The 17522-nt window shown below is 42.6% G+C and overlaps 1 protein-coding gene across 1 annotated transcript in view; it reads left to right on the forward strand.

Annotated features, from left to right (window-relative positions):
• The first annotated feature begins 14347 nt into the window (after positions 1–14347).
• Positions 14348–17522, forward strand: part of GRPR (gastrin releasing peptide receptor) — a 28220-nt gene continuing 25045 nt past the window's right edge. The window contains exon 1 of the mRNA XM_068533726.1: positions 14348–14760. Within this exon, the coding sequence (XP_068389827.1) occupies positions 14348–14760 (413 nt within the window). The remainder of the gene's footprint in view (positions 14761–17522) is intronic.

Below are 17522 nucleotides of genomic sequence, written 5' to 3' on the forward strand. Positions count from 1 at the left end.
AGAAGAAATCACATTGTTCCTATACCAAAACTGTAAACAGAGAAAAAGTGGCATAGGTTTGTCCTCCACTCCCCAATCTGCAGACCCTTATAACAGCAATTCCAGTTTTCTACTTCACATTTCAGGGAATCAAGGAGTAGAAAGGAGAAGAGACTGAGGAGAGAGGAAAATAAAGGGAATAAAAGACAAGGGGGCCCTGGGAAATCTGCAGAATTAACTTTATCAGCAGCAGAAGCAGAGAGTCTTTCCCTCTCTTTCTCCCACCAGGCCTCTTAAGTATTAATCAGATTTAATTGCAAGTTGTTCACTTCTTAAGAAGAGATGTCTAGGAAAAGACAAGAACAGGGCCTGCTATTTCATAGCATAGTTCAATATATGGAGCTTGAGTCCTAGCCCCATTCCTTTCCAGATATGTGACTTTAACCTCTCTGTGCCTCTGACTTCTCATCTGTAAAATGGGTACAATACTATTACCTACCTCACTGTGTGGTTGTAAGGGTCAAATAGGTAATTCAGATGTAGTTCTGGTAATGAGTAGTATTCAATAGATGTCAATAGTGATGATGTATGGTAGTGGTGGTAGTGGTGATGATGCTGTGGGACAGTTCTGCCTGGGGAACTCCAGGAAGGTCTTATAGGAGTGACATTCTGGAGGAGAGAATGAAGGGGATTTAGGGCATTTCAAGCAGCATGTTTGAAAAATTATAGGGCAGCAAAAGAGCCTACCTAGAGAAGAACAAGCACTTCTGTGGGATACATTAATTACATTCTTAATTGTATAGGAATTTCTTAAGGGGGGAATGTTACATTAAGAATCACCTTCATGGAAGAGACTGTAGAAAGCACAGTGTTGTATCTTAGCACTGAGAGATCTTACACGTAAGAAAGACAAGAGAGAGGAGCAAAGGCAGTATTCAGAACACTGACTCCTAAATTTGGTTATTTTCTTCCACTTACAATGTTGGCAGTATCAAAAAGTCGACTTGGTTCCTGTTCCCGGTGGGTCCTCCCCAGAAAGCAGGCAATGAAACAGCATTAGGTGAAGAAGAGATGTGCTGGGGAGGTAACACCTGTGAAAGATACAAGGGGAAGGAAAGATACAAGGGGAGAGCCTCAGACCATGACGCAGCTCCAAAAAAGTCCTCACCAACCTAGTGGGAAGCTCTGGGGCAAAGATTGCCCATTAGAAGAGTCGCTCACTGGGCAGAAATGACCAGGTCTTAGTGTTCCCGCCATGCTGGGTCTTTGGCTGGGGGCTGCTGAGAAGAGCATGGCCTCAGCTCAAAAGTTAAGGGGGATCTTGAAGCCACTTATCAACTGGAATTTCTTAGCTAACTGTATTCCTTGTAGCTGAACAAGGAAGATCTGAGAAATGGATCTCTGTGTATGCATTGTTCCTCTGATGAAGTGTCTCCTAAGAGAGCACCGTGGATGGGAGGTGGAAGAAGAGAAGTCAGTAAGCTCCCAGAAGACCTAGTTTCTGACCCCCACTCAACATTAGTTTACTGTGACAGTCTGTTAATTTTTTGGGGTCTCAATTTTCTCAGCTAGGAAGGTGTGGGGATTCTGGTTGAAATCTAGAGTATATTTGATTCTAGATAGCAAGAATTCTTATTCAGAAATCCCATGGAATGAGAATGGTATTAAGAACATGGATTGCCTGAATTTGAAAGCTGACTTTAGCTGTGACTAATTGTGTAATCTTGGGTGAATTATAAAATCTCTCTGGACCTTGGTTTCCTCATCTTTAAAATGGGACTAATACTAGTACCTACCTAATAGGGTTGAAAATCCAAAGAGAAGAGAGCGTTTAGAATAGTGCCTGGCACATGGTGAATGAATCCTCAGCAAATACTAGTTGTAACTCCCATTCCCTGCCTATACATGCTCTTGAAAGGACCCAGACCTTAGAGTGAGAATTTAAGGGGCGAATGGGTCCAGGTTAGGCCCAGCAGCAGCTAAGTCTAAGGAAAAACTTTAGCCCTGCTTTTTGTATCTCCTCATTTCTGAGAAAGGGTAGAAAGTGCTTTTCTTCCAGAGCACAGTTTGTGATGCTTCTGGATTGCCTAGTAACAAAAGCTTCTCCTCACTCGTTTTCTGGTCTGACTGTTTTCAACTCAACAATTTTTTTTTTAATTGAAGATTTTTAAAAATTATTAACTGAATTCTGCTCCCCTGACCATTTGAAGTCACTGCATCTCAAACAAAATACTTCAGAAGCCCGTAAACATCATCGTTTGTTCTAACCTGCTCAAAGTTATTAACTGTCTATTCTTTTATTTTTTGGATGCTTGGCAACCAGGCTGTCTTTGCTGTAGACATAATGAGACATCCCTCTTAAGTCAGCTTTGCAGCCGGGGGGTTGGTGGTGGCAAGGGAGGCCGGGTCAATCTCTTCTCAAAGGCAGGGTTCCCACACTTTCAGACCTTTGATTAAAGCAAGAGAATGTGCTTGGGTAATTGATTCCAATAGTACAAAACCCAAAGAGCAAGACTATTGTCAATCATAATCATCAAAAAGAGAGGTTACACATGAGGGAAGAGGAGTGGATGTTGTTGAATGACTGGAGTGAGGCCTTTCTCATCCCAGCAGTACAGTTGAAGCTGTTCGTTTTGAAAGGTGGTGTCCTTACTGTTGGCAAAGCGATGCAGAAGTGGAATTAGGACTATTAGAGGAGTAGGATATGTGAGAGTGGAATGGAAAACGATGCATCAAGCCTTGCTCTGAGCCCATGAGTAGCCTCTTTGCCAGGAGATCAGAAATGGAGGCGTGTTCACTGTTGTTAAGAGTCACTCTGAAGCCTAGCAGTGTTTTCAGCAAAATGATGCATAATTTGCTCATGTTTCCATGAGGATGTTTCATCTTGTTTACTGAAAGAGGAAGCACAGTTGAGGTCCTGTCACCATTACAAACCAGTGAGTTTCTTCTTCTCTCTATTCTACATCTTAAATTACTTTGGTATTAAAGAAATGTGACTGTAGACATGAAACAGGAACTAAGCATCCTATTTATTTCCCTAGAGGCAAAAACGCAAAAAAACAGAAAAACAAAAAACACAGGACACCATTGCCGAGGAAGAAGTAGAAACCACGGCTGCTGGACTCTCTGTGGTTTTCTTCCACTAGTTTTTCAGCTCCCTAATTATCCCTAGTTTCTACTTCCTTGTGTTTCAGCATTTCCCCTCTTTCCTATTTGTCTGTTTCACCTCCCAGAAGAACTCTGAGGCATGACTGTCTCTCTGCTGCTACCTTTTGTCCCCTGAGGGGCGTGTGGTCTAGTGGTTAAGCACCCAGTTACCGGAACACACTTATTAACTGTGTAAATTTAGGCCAGTTGCTTCCCCTCCCTATGCCTCATTTCCTCATCTGTAAAAGAGATGTTAATAGTCCTATATTATAGGGTGGCTGTAAGGGCTCCATGAGGGAACACGTATAAAACATCTGGAGTCAATGTTAGTTCTTTCTATTATTTTATCCTTTGTCCTCGCCCCTTCCCATAGATCCTGTACTATTCATTATCTGGCAATTTACAAGAAAAGGATGAGAAAACTTGCTAAGAGAAATAGAAAGGTAAATGCTGGTAGTAGATTTCAAGCAGGGGGAAAATGGAGTGTTTAGTTGTCGTTGAAGTATAAGAAGGCCCTTTCTAGAATTTTAGCCTAAGGGTCTAAAACAATCATTTGAGCCTATACAACTCATACGGGAAAATAGGGATATAGGCAAAGCCACTTCTAGTTTTTTGGACTCCTTGATAAAGAGCCTGGGTTAGGACACCTAGTCTTAAAAAGGAATTTGGTCTAAAAATTGGTCTCACATTTTTGAGTTCTGTAGGACACAAGCAGAATTTAAAATACACTAATGTGGCCATGGAGAGGAACGAGAAAGGATATGAGAGAGAGAGAGGGACGGGGTAGTAAAAAAAACCAAATCAGTCCATTTCCCCACTGCATCTAAGAGGCATTTTCCTAAGCTGAGAATCCAACAGCCACTCTGAAATCAGTCCCATCCCAAATCATGTGTGCTCCATGCCACTTCAATCTCGGGTCTCCAGATTGATGTGGAATAGAGGAAATGCATATCTGAATCGCCAGAGTGATGCTGCTAGCCTTCTAGGAAGCTCCACTCTATGCCAAGTTCTCAAAGATACATGTGTAGTTACTTGTTTGGCATTATTTTTCATGTTAATAATAAATTACATTTTTGATACTATTTAATTTAGTGGAGAATTTAAAACATATACAAAATAGATGCATTACATGAATCCCCACATTCCCTCACCTTTCTTCAACAATTACCTACTTGGCCAATCCTGTTTCATTTTTGCCCCTACTCACTTCTCCACTTTACATGATTTGGAAATCCTGGCTGTCACATCATTTCACCCGTAACTATTTCAGTAAGTTTCTCTGAAACAAAGGTTGGCAAACTCTGGCCCATGGATCAACCTCCTGTTTTACAAATAAAGTTTATTGGAACACAGCCACGCCCATTCCTTAACCTAATTTCTATTGGCTGCTTTCCCAGAGACCCCATAGTCCACAAAGCCTAAAATATTTACTATTTGGCCCTTTTAGAAAAAGTTGGCTGCCCCTGGTCTAAAAGATAAGGACTTTTAAAAACATAACTACAATACCATGATCGCACCTCAGAAATTAACAATATACACAGTAACTTAAAATTGTTTAGGAATCTATACCTTTTAAATGTCTTCATGTTTGTTATCTCATTTGAATCTCACAACAGCTCTCTGAGATAAAGACGGAAAACCTTAATGCCATGTAAATCCTTTTTATATATTGAAGAAAAGTATAAGCGCAGAGAATTTACAAGTGACTTTATCGGGCTTCCCTGGTGGCACAGTGGTTGAGAATCTGCCTGCCAATGCAGGGGACACGGGTTCGAGCCCTGGTCTGGGAAGATCCCACATGCTGCGGAGCAACTAGGCCCGTGAGCCACAATTACTGAGCCTGTGCGTCTGGAGCCCGTGCTCCGCAACAAGAGAGGCCCCGATAATGAGAGGCCTGCGCACCGCGATGAAGAGTGGCCCCCACTTGCCGCAACTAGAGAAAGCCCTCGCACAGAAACGAAGACCCAACACAGCCATAAATAAATAAAAATAAATAAATTAATTAATTTAAAAAAAAAAGAAGTTACATTGCTAGCTTAAGAAGAAAGAAAGAAAAAAAAAAGTGACTTTATCAAAGGTAGGCAGCTAATAAGCAATTGGAGTAAGACCTTGTCTCTGATATATTGTGTTAAGACCAGGGGAAGCTTGAATTCTGCAGTATGTGAATGATAAATTCCCCGTGTATTTCTCAGTTGTTCCATTTTGAGAGTATTTGACTTGAAGAACCTAGTATGGGATATATATTTCAGACATGACTTGGAGTTCATTTGAGGTGAGCCTCCTTCAAGCAGTAAAAATAACAGAGTTTTGATATTGAGTGAGAGTTCCCATGGAACCACTCTGAGTTTGAAGTGCTATAGTGGCATCTAGAGAAAAATCTATGGGTAATCCTGTTTCCTAGCATCTTCCTTAGAGAAGAACATGGTGTATTATTTCACAGGCCAAAGAAAAAGGGTGAAATGTGAGGTGTGGAGATTCGCTTTAGCTACACGAGCACTCAGAGTCGGGGGGTACATCCCAGCTTTTTTGGTCCCATAAAGCTGGCTGGATATAAAATAAAAGCCAGACTTTCTGATGAGAAGCCTGATGGCATTTTTATTGGTTTGCCTATGAGATTATACTTCACCTTTGAGAAGAAAATTCAAGAGAGCATATCAAAGTGGGAAATGGTCAGAGAAAGTCCAATCGGACTTCAGAAAGTATAAGAAAATTAGTTTCCATTTTCACATGACCTAAAACTCTCTATACAATTAAATGTCATCACCAAAACAGTGTCCAGATTCTTTAAACAGAAAGCTTGCTTATGTTTATAAACTTGCTTTCTTTAAAGAAATTGCAAATGTTGTCCTAGTTAGGCAATTATCTCCTTGAGGGTAGGGACCATTGCTTGTTAATTTTTGTATTTCCAGGGTCTAGAACTGGGTCTGGTAGGGAATGACACTTAATATAAGTAATTTTGAATGGTTACATAATGTCAACGTCATTACTTTGGGTGTGAATACAATCATATTTCTGGTAATTAAAAGGAATCTATCCCTCCTAATTAATAACTTTACAGTGGAGAATCCTGGCCTACACAGCCTTAACAAAGTGTTCAAGATTAACATGGCCACTGATAAATCATATGGATATCGTGTACTCTGTGTTGGCTGAGTAATAGCCCCCAGTGATATCCAGGTCCTGATCCCTGGAACCTGTGACTATGTTATATGGCAAACCTTATGTGGCGGGACTTCCCTGGTGGCGCAGTGGTTAAGAATCTGCCTGCCAATGTAGGGGATACGGGTTCGATCCCTGGTCCGGGACGATCCCACGTGCTGCGGAGCAACTGAGCCCGCGCGCCACTACTACTGAAGCCCACATTCTGAAACTACTGAAGCCCGCACACCTAGAGCCCGTGCTCCGCAACAAGAGAAGCCACCGCAGTGAGAAGCCCACGCACCACAACAAAGAGTAGCCCCCGCTCGCTGCAACTAGAGAAAGCCTTCACGCAGCAACAAAGACCCATCGCAGCCAAAAATAAATAAATAAATAAATTTATTAAAAAATAATAAAATTACTATTAAAAACAAACAAACAAACAAAAAACCTCATGTGGCAAAGGGCACTTTGCAGATGCAGTCAAGATGGGGAGATTATTCTAGGTTATCTGGGTGGGCTCAGTGTAATCACAAGAGTCCTTATAAGAGGGAGGCAAAGAAAGATTTGCCTGTGGAAGAAGAGGAGGCAACGTGATGACATAAGCAGAGACTGGAGTGATGTGGCCACCAGCCAAGGAATGATGGGGGCCTCTAGAGCCTTCAGAAGGAACCAGGCCTGCCAACAGCTTGATTTTAGCCTGTAAAACTTATTTCAGACTTTCATCCTTCAGATTGTAAAAGAATAAATTTCTGTTTTAAGCCACTAAATTCATAGTAATTTATTATAGTAGCAACTAATACATACTCCCTGATATGATGTGATGAGAAGAGCACCTCACCTCTATGGTTTTCTACCCCAAATTCACATCTCCAGTCTCACAATGAAAAGATGTCAGACAAACCCAAATGGAGGGATATTCTACAAAATTCCCGACCAGTACTCTTCAAAGGTGTCAAGGTCACGAAAAACAGGAGTGTCTGAGAAACTGTCACAGATAAGAGGAGACTAAGGAATCATGATGCGTAAATGCAGTGTGGTATCTCGGATTGGATAATGGAACAGAAAATGACTGGTAGAAAACCTGGTGAAATCTGAATAAAGTCCATAGTTTAGATGATAGTCTTGTGCCCATGCTAATTTCTTAGTTTTATAGATGCTAACAATAGAGGAAGCTGGGAGAAGGGTATATGGGAACTCTTTGTAGTATGGTGGCAACTTTTCTATAAATCTTAAGTTATTTCAAAATAAAATGTTTAAAAAGGAATTCATCCCAGCAACATGTTGTCTTGTCAGACATCTATTAGTAGAGGTATAGACATAATACAGGGGATGTGTTTCAGGGGGGCCTGGGGTCTCACTGATCGGATTCTTCCAGGAGAGAAGAAGAGCTGGAAAGAGAGATGGCTGAGGGCAGAGGGGAAGGTGCCACTTTATGTTGCCTTAGGTGCCACTGGGTGATACTAATGCCTCAAGTTGTCCTGAAGCATAGGCCAAGGGAAAATGCTCTGTATCTTATGGATGGGGAATCCATGGCACAGAACAGTTCAGTGGCAAATAATGTTCACTGAATTGACTTGACTTGCCCAAGCTCACTGACCAGATGGGGAAATGGGATATAAATAGTCTAATTTTCAGGTACATGGTGGCCAGGCAAGAAAGTTCAGCTCATTTATAATTTTTTAAAAATACACATATTTTATCCAGATAAGAAACTCTGGTGGTACTGAATAACAAATGGATTTCGGTCTTTGTAACTTTTCTAGATTTGACCACACTTTCCTTCACACTCTAACCACTCAAGGTTCAACCTGGTTTATAGCACTTGCCTTTTCTGGTATTTCTTTTCTGTTTTATTTTGTCGTTTTGGTGGTTCCCCCCACCCTTCATCCATTCTACTTACCAGGTGTTCCACAGCTATCACTGCATAACAAATTACCATAAAGCAGCGGATTAAAACCAGAAACATTTATTAACTCACAGTGTCTGTGGGTGAGAAATTCGAGAGTGTTTTGACTGGATGGTTCTGGCTTAGAGTATCTCTTGAGATCGTGGTCAAGATGTTGGCTGGGGCTGCAGTCATCTGAAGGCTTGACTGGGGCTGGAGGATCCGTTTCCAAGATGACTTACTCACAGAGCTGTGGATGGGAGGCCTCAGTTCCTCAGCCTGTGGATTTGTCCATAGGGTCACTTGAGTGTCCTCACAATATGGCGGCTGACTTCCTTCAGAGCAGGTAATCTAAGAGACAGTGCACGGAGGGAGCTGCAATGTCCTTTGTCATCTAATCTTGGAAGTTACACACTATCACTGCTGCTTCATTCTGTTTGTTGGAAGCCAGTCACTGAGTGCAGCTCATATCCAAGGGGAGGAAAATTTATCTCCACCTCTTGAAGGAAAGAGTACCAAGAACTGGTGGAATATGTTAAAACCGCCATGCGAGGTGTTCTGTCAGCCTCAGGTCTGACTGAGAGTCTGGTCTTCCACTCCAGGCCTTCTCTGGGCATCGACCTGTCCTTCTGCAGCTTTGTGTGGCACAAAATGAAACTTGACTCTTTCTTTCAGAAGACTCCCCCCATCTCTCCTGAGTTTCCAAGCACCATGAAAAGTCACAGAATGTTAAGAAAAAAGAAGGGAACTTGAAGTGATCCCAGCATTACAGGATCTGGATACAGTCATCCGTCTCTTTTGTTCCTGCTGCAGTGCTAAAATTTGACATCTCTGATTCTTCTCAAGCAAGGGTTGCTGCAATCTTTTCAGCAGCTTCTCCATGGTGCTGCCACAAATGTAATATTGCAATCATGTTTGGTACCCACTGATTTTCAGCACATGACCTTTTCCTCAAAGCCTAACTTCACTTGATTCTTGGTGATTTCTCTGTACAGTTAAACTATTGTCATTCATCATCCTAGTTCCCAGCCAGTCCTCTTAATTATTTACCTCTCCGCCTCCAGACTTCAGCTGTCATTTCCGTTGACTTCCTTCCTTTCCCTTGTTCATATTGTGAGCTCGATATGCCTGAAACCAGATTCAGCATTTCCCTCCAGAGTGGCTTCCCTCTTGTTCTTGCTGTTTATACTGAGTCACAAGCCTAAAAAATTTCACCATCTTGGGCTTCTCCATTGCCTTTGTTCCCTACATTTGTAATGGGATTCTGGCCCCTGTCTTGTGGCAAAAACAGCTTGCCTGCCATGCAGTCTGGGACAACTCCCAGCCATTATCAGGGGGATATCAAAAACCCCAAATGACGGATTCTTCAGTCAGCTTCCAGTTGGTCCAGTTGCTGGTTTCATTCTGAACTTGAGATCCTAGTTTCCTGTCTGTTCCCAGTTCCTGCCCTGGCTTCTTAACCTTTTCTGCCAGAGCTCCCTAACGCCTAGAGCAGTACTTTTCAAACTTTAACGTGCACATGAATCCCTGGGGAGCTTGTTAAAATGCAAATTATGATTAAGGAGTTCTGGGGTGGTGCCTGCGTTTCTGCATTTCTCACAAGCTCTACGGTGATACCCAAGCTGCTGGCTCAAGGACCACACTTTGGGTATCAAGGGCCCGTAGCAATAATCTCCTAAATGTGCTTCCTTGCTCACCCTCTCCCTCCGCAGAGGGCAGGCACAAGGACTGTGATGTTGCCGTGATCTCTGGGTCACACACTGCCTGCATCACTGTCCCCAGCGTAGCAGAGGGCTGGAATCCCTTCGGGACCTCATGAAAAATAGTGATTCTTGGGTTCCATCCCTGGAGATCTCATTCAGTAGGTCTGGGGTATGGCCTCAGAATCTGTATTTTTAAGAAGCACTCCAGGCAATCTTGAGTTTTTTTGAAGAACCAGTGTTTTATAGACTGAAGTCCAACCAGAGACCTTAAATGTAAAGTCTTCCCCAGCAGATCCAATCTCCTTTTTCTCATTTATTACTCTCCTCTACAGCTTTGTTCCAGACTATCTCACAGACAGACCCAAAGCATCCCCTTCTCTTTACTCTGGTTCCACCTACAAATTCTACCCACTCTATAATTAATTTATCTTTTCTGTGTATGTTCATTGTCAGTCTACCAAGAATGCCAGCTGCTGGAAGACACAGTGCCATGCACATAGCTGGTGGGCAGAGACTTTGTCTTTACTCTCTTTGGTCCTGTTGAGTCCACCCATCCTCCCAAATTCTACCAAGTGACTGTGCCCCGCCCCCATATTAAAAAAAAAATCCAATTTTCTGGAAGAATGGAAAATGTGACTCTCTTGACTGAAATAGAAGTGACGCTCCTGCCCCGACACATAAGAAAGGATGCTGAGTCACACTCCAATTCTATTCAGAAACTGGAGTCCCTGAGGACGGGGACTTTGTATTATGTTTGTTCTATGTCATTTTCATAAATCAAAGGCATCTCATGCTCACCATTAAATAAAAAGCTAAGCAAATGTCTAAGTATGTTTGGTGATCTGCTGGAAGGTGACACATAGTGGTAGGGATGGAAAGAGTCATTATAGCTAATTAGTTGAAATGACATCAGAATTCTCTAATTAGCTTTTTAAAACATCCTTGCTCCCAGAAAATATTAGGTGTTGAACCTCAATATATCCTCACTCCTAAAATACCATCAGAACAGTCTATAGTGTTGTGGGACACCTAACACCAACAACAGCCATGAGGAATCACTGCTAACTCTCGGCATCAGTGTAACTTACACGGGAAGAAACACTAACAGCCCAGTTGGATTTAAGAGGTGTGGTTGACTCAGCACACGGGGGTGTCTAAAGAAATGAAGGGAAACAACAAAACAACATCTGGGAGTCCTCTTTGTGAACCAAAAACATGCCCTTCAGACCAAACTTCTTAACAAGAATACAAGATCCATCACAATTTCACCCAAACCTGCCTCAGGCTGCTCTTCACACTGCTCTTCCCCTGCCCCCTCTCTTCCAATCTGGATGCCCTTTCTGGGCTTGAAGCTGTTCCCTGCTCAATGCCATGCTCTTTCCGTTAAGCCTCCATCCTAGGTGCATACTATTTTCTCTGTTCAAAGGGTTCTGCCAAACAGCCTTTAAGATCAAATGTCGGGACTTCCCTGGTGGTCCAGTGGTGAAGAGTCCGCCTTGCAATTCAGGGAACGCGAGTTCGATCCCTGGTCAGGGAACTGGGATCTCACATGCCGCGGGGCAACTGGGCCCGTGTGCTGCGGCTGCTGAGTTCACGCGCCTCAACTAGTGCCCGCGTGCCACAGACTACAGAGCCCACGCGCTCTGGAGCCTGCACGCCACAACTAGAGAAGAGAAAACCCGCTCGCCACAACTAGAGAGAAGCTCGCGCGCCTCAACGAAGATCCCGCGTGCAGCAACTAAGACCTGATGCAGCCAAAAATAAAATAAATAAATAAATAAATCTTAAAAAAAAAAAAAGATCAAATGTCACCTTCTCTGGAGAAAAGGGAGGGGATGGGGTCTAAATGCTGCGACTTTTTTTTTTTTAAAGAAGCCAGTTTATTTCTATTTAAACAATACTCAAGGAACTTTCAGAAGGTTAAAAGGCCCAAAGATGCCCGGGTTTAATATAATAATATAGCCAGGTTCTGGCTTTTGCTACCTCTGTTTCGAAATGCTCAGGACTACCCTGGGCACTTCAATGCCTCACTAATTCTTCTAGTCCAAGAGTGGTGAATTTCTCTGAGTTTTGGCATAATACCTACAAGGCTGTCCCTCCAGTAATGACAACAAAAACAACGCCAGAAGCAATGATTGTCATTGAGAGGAAGAAAGGTAAATGATCAGAGAAGAAAGCCACCACAGCAATTTCAAGAAGCAGAATTATGAATACGGTATAGAACGAACAGAAGCATTTGCAGAATCTGTGTGAAAACCCTTCTTGGCATTATTCTTTGAAACCAGGTCCTCTGACTCTAAGCTTGAGTAGTTGGGATCATGACGGGTCTTATAATAACATGTATCTTCATGTTATTTTTCTCAGGCTCTTACACAGTGCCTGGAAACTGGCAGGTATTTGATAAATGTCTTTCAAGTAAATGGAGGACTGGCTGCTATGATAGAACTTTTAGCCTATTGATCTGAGGTCAGTCGCTCTTCTGACTTTACTGGGCTTTTCCAAAGTAAAATCACAAAAATAGTCTCTTTCAATCACAACAGTAATAATAGGTTTAATAATAGCAGCTGATTATTACTTGAGCACTTACTATGTGCCAAATACTATGAAGTCTTAACACGGGTAATTTCATTTAACTTCACGAATTATCCCCGCTTTACAGATGAGGAGCTTGAGGCTTAAGACACCAAGTAACTTGCCAAGGTAATGAATGAGGGAGCCAGGACTTAAGTACGGAGTCCATGTACAGCATTATTAAGCTCTACTGCCTGTAACTCATCAACACCACTAGGCTTGTGGTTACTGACTCATTACTGGTGCTACTGATCACCACTGAGCAGCTCTTCCCCCTCCGGGCCTGTAACATTAGAGTCTCTACTGCTGGCTGAGAGGAGCACAAGCCCTTGGGTTTATGGAAGAAGCATGGCAGCCGCCTCAGTGTTGTAAGCTGCCGTTGGAAATTTCCATGACAACACACTTGGTGGGCCCTGGCATGGTGATGAGTGCAAGCTTCTTTATTCCATATGAATCCTGAAAAACCAAACTTTCAGTGGCAGTGCCTGCTAGTAACTGGCTTCCTGTGATGTATCTGGAAGAGCTTGAAGAGCTTCACGTAAGTCTTGAAGATTCACCCTTGTAGTGTATTTATACATTTTTGCTAAAGGTCTAAGCTTAAATCTAATAGTACCTCCTCAGTAAAGCCTTTCCTGGCACCTGTCAACTCTAAGTTATTCTTTCCACTCCCCAATTCCTTGGTATTCTATCTGTAACTCCTTTACAGTTCATTTCCCACTCAGAGCTTACGAGGAAATTTGCTATAAAACGCAGCAAACATTAATTAAAAATTGCAAATAGCTGCACCAGAATGCCAATTCATGTACCTTTTAGATCCAATGAGAAAATTCTTCTGGAAGAGACTACTTATCTATGAGAGTTAGAACACAGCTGGCTTCTGATTTTATTTCTCTCTGGTAAAGGGAAAAAGAATGGCCTGGCAGATCTACAGGACAGAGCGTGTGTGCATTCTGCTTTCTGCTTTCTGCTGTTCCCAGATGTCAGGTGCTGAAGGTTTAAGGCAGGAGTCCTGTGCCTATTTGCCCTCAGTAGCAGTCCCTGTTCAAATAGGCAGTGGGAAGGCTGAGTGGGCCCACTCACATGTGGACGCCTTGCTCATCTGTGTGCAATTTAATTCAGGGACAGACCTCATTTTATAGCAACCTTAACATGTCATTCTAATGTATTGGAAAAGATGAGAAAATGGGATGTGAGTCTGGATTTGGAGCCTAGTATCAGAAAGATTTCCAGTGCTTTGCAGAGTGCTGTGTCTGAAAAAGAGAAGCCCAAATTATCTGCTAGGACCCGCAGACTGCTGGGCGAGTCTCATCTGGGCAGAGCAGGCAGCCGGGCAGTGACTGAAGTGTCCAGCAGGGGGCTGGCACTCTCTGCCTGTAAGTAGCCCTGTTCTTTTTCAGAGCCTCAGCTCAGCAGAGCTGCCGTTTGCTGGTGAAGCCGGTGACGTGCAAAGCGTTCCTGCCTATAGCATTCCAGGCTTTCTCGGTGCAGTTTTTTTCTACCCTCTTTAAACCTTCAGGTTCTAAATATCGGGAAAGACGGGAAATGCCGTGTGAAAATAGCAGGCCAAAAGTTCTTAGTAAACTGCAGCCAGGGAGACTCAGACTACTAGAATGGAGGTAGAAGGAGTTGGTACAGAGTGGGTTTGATTCTAAGCCCTTCGGGAGCTGAGTTTTTGTGGGTGTTTTGTTGTTAACTTACTGAATTTAGAGATGTATTGCGTTGGTCACGTAAAGACCAGAGCAGCACCAGCATCAAAATAGTGACAATTTTGAATGCCATAGTCTCTATGTACTCAGAGTATTTTTATTAAAGAAGATAAAGAGCCCAGCATAGATTTTATCATCTTCTTCACCAAACTGCAAAGTCAAAAGTTAAACAACAGCATCTAAGGGCACTTTTTAGGTGGGAAAGAGTCTAGAGGATGGCTCTGAATGACTGTTTGCTTCTAAACTTGGAAGTGGACCATTTCGTACACTGCAACATCTCTAATCACAGTGTGGATCTCCCCATGAACGACGACTGGTTCCACCCGGGGGTCCTGTATGTCATCCCTGCAATTTATGGGGTCATCATTCTGATAGGCCTCGTTGGCAACATCACCCTGATCAAGATCTTCTGTACCGTGAAGTCCATGCGAAATGTACCGAACCTATTCATCTCCAGCCTGGCTTTGGGAGACCTGCTCCTCCTGGTAACCTGTGCGCCCGTAGATGCCAGCAGGTACCTGGCCGACAGATGGCTGTTTGGCAGGATTGGTTGCAAACTGATCCCTTTTATCCAGCTTACCTCAGTAGGGGTGTCTGTCTTCACACTCACAGCTCTCTCAGCAGACAGGTAAGTCCTGGAGGACAGCGACCTTCTCTCTGAGGGTGGTAGATGCCTCGGTAAATGAGCTACCACATCGGGACAAACGGGGCTGTTTGTGCGCAGGGAAGTTTCACTCAAACTCCAATTCCCTTCCAGGCATGTTTCTGTTCTAGGGACTACTTCTTGAGTTTGACATAATGGTTTCAGAAAGAAAAGTCAGTGGATGGGGGGTGGGGAGAAAAAAGATCTCTGAGTATAAGATTGAGGTGCATTTTCTGGAGACAGCTGATTTAGCCTTGCCTCTTCCTAACTTCTCACTCCCTGCAAAATTAATTGACTGGTGAGAAAAAAAAAAAAAAAATCACACCTAATAGAGTTTAAACCCCAGGTAAATGTTTCTTGGAAGCAATTCAAAGTCTTCAGAGAACAGAAAAGTCCCACTGCATTTCTTCTTCAAATATTCTTTCAGAAATAACCAAGAGGAGAAAATAAGCAGCATTTCCTTGAAATCCATTCTCTTCAGACAGTTTAACTTTTCTCACAGCTGATGTTGTATTTGGTTCTCTGGAACTGAACAGTTTGTGTGCTGGTTTTTCTAAGTATCTCTTAGGTGAAATCAAGCATTATTTGGATTTTTTCTTTCCTTGAGAAAGCTCCATTCAAGGTTGATTTCAAATTTTAGTATCTTTATTGATGTACTTCCATATACAATACTTTTAGGGTTTTTTTTTTGGGCGGGGGGAGGGAGTCCAGTACAGTGTTTTATTCTGGGAAGTATACATATTTGTGAACTGCATTTCTTGTGTGAACATATTGCTTAAAAATTCACATTTATTCATTCTTAAACATTCATATTCATTCTTTGAGCATTTATCAGGTGTCTATCATGTAAAAAACACTTCCTTGAAATAACCAGTCAGGAAATATCTGCAGATTGTTCACATAAATTGCTGAGCATGTCTTATGTACTTCTGGGCTCTAGAACTGGACACAGTAATGAATAGGCTTCAGACACATTGTCGACCATATGGTCAAATTAAGAAAAACTGGTGCAAGGAACCAGAGACTATCAATTTTTATTTTAAAATCAACTGTATGTTATGGTGTTAAAGATACAAAGGGATTTGAGAGTGTACTGAGGAAGGCATAGAAGCAGCTCTTGAAAATTTATACTCTGAAGAAAATGTCCCACATTTTAATACATACGGTGCTGGCTTCTCACTTTGTAGAGGAACAAACAGTCCCCAGGTGATCTGGGTTTGTGGAGTAATGGACAAATAAAGATAGTGCTATCAGTATTTGTAGACATGTGTTTATACTTAGCTGCCTGAAGTACACTGCTCAGCACACACAACTTTTTCAGACTGAAAAATAATAGCCCAGGAATGAGGTTTGCACATGGCGCCCACTAGACAGGGTTTCTCGGTTCCTGCCACTCACCACCAGCTTGCTCTAACCCTGAACATATGCCCACCAAGGCCTGATGACCACAGGCAGTCTCACTGTTGAGCCAGGGCAGGCAAACTGTGGAGCTGGCAGCAGGTCTGTGGCTGGTTACCAGTGGCCAAGGGCACCTCAGGATGACAGTCATTTTCTTGATGGGATGATGAGATTTTGGTTTCCGGGTTGGTGAGTGCAGTGGTACAGATGGCGTTTCCTGTCTTCCTGGGATGGGGTGGGGAGTGGGGGAGAGGAAAGTGAGGGAGTGCAATGGAAAGATACAGCTGCAGGGAACTCTTCTCCGGGGTTTCAAAGCAGACCAAATTCCCCATCAGCAGAAAGGCCCTCTCAAAAGCCAGGCTGCACCATTTGGCAGCTCTGGTGTGTTCTCAGTAAGTTTACAGTTACCGCACGTCTTTCCCAAGTTCAGAAATTACTGTAAGCTACCATATAACTAACTTTTTGTGTTTTGCTAAGGCCTAAAAAAGCTGACCGATTACCTGAATCACAAGTAGTGCCTCTAACCAATTTCAACAAGAATAGGTATTGAGCTAGTTAAAATATATAAGACTGTACTTAGCTATGTGTCTCATCTTTAAAAGCTATTGGAGTTTTATAACAACCTCATGAGGTTGGCAGGGCAAATACACATGCGTACACACACACACACACAATATCTGTATTTTTTCTTCTCAACAAGGTATAATTATATACAGTAAACTGAACAAGTGTACAGCTCAATATATTTTCACATATTCTGTATAACAGCATAACCACCACCCAGATAGAGATATAGAACAGTTCCAGCACCCCAGGATTTTCCTTTATGTCCCTTTCCAGTTAATACCCAACCCCATAGAGAGGCAATCACTATTCTGAGTTCAATTACCATGTATTATTTTTGCCAGTTCTTTAATCTCATATACATGGAATCATACTTCTTATGCTTATCCTTATGTCTGGGATAGTCATCCACGTTGGTGCACATAGCAATGGTTTATTCTTTTTAATTGTTGTGTAGTGTTCCATTGTATGAATATACCTCAGTTTATTTATCCATTTTAATACTGATGGACATTGGATTTTTTCCAGTTTGGGGTTGATCATAACCTGCTCTGGGTATTCTTATTCATGCCTGTTGGGGAACAAAAGTGTTTCTCTTGGGTATATGCCTGGGAGAGGGATTGCTGGATCATAGGGGCAGGTATTTAGTAAATATTGTCAAAGAGTTTTCCAAAGTGGTAGTCTGTATCTGATGGATTGGTCAAAGGGTGAACCAGAAGACCCTCAAAACTGGATGATCATCGCAATCATTGGGGAGCTTAAAAATATGCAAGTTCTTAGCCCCC

Source organism: Eschrichtius robustus, chromosome X (genome assembly GCF_028021215.1).
Source record: "Eschrichtius robustus isolate mEscRob2 chromosome X, mEscRob2.pri, whole genome shotgun sequence".
NCBI lineage: Eukaryota > Metazoa > Chordata > Mammalia > Artiodactyla > Eschrichtiidae > Eschrichtius > Eschrichtius robustus.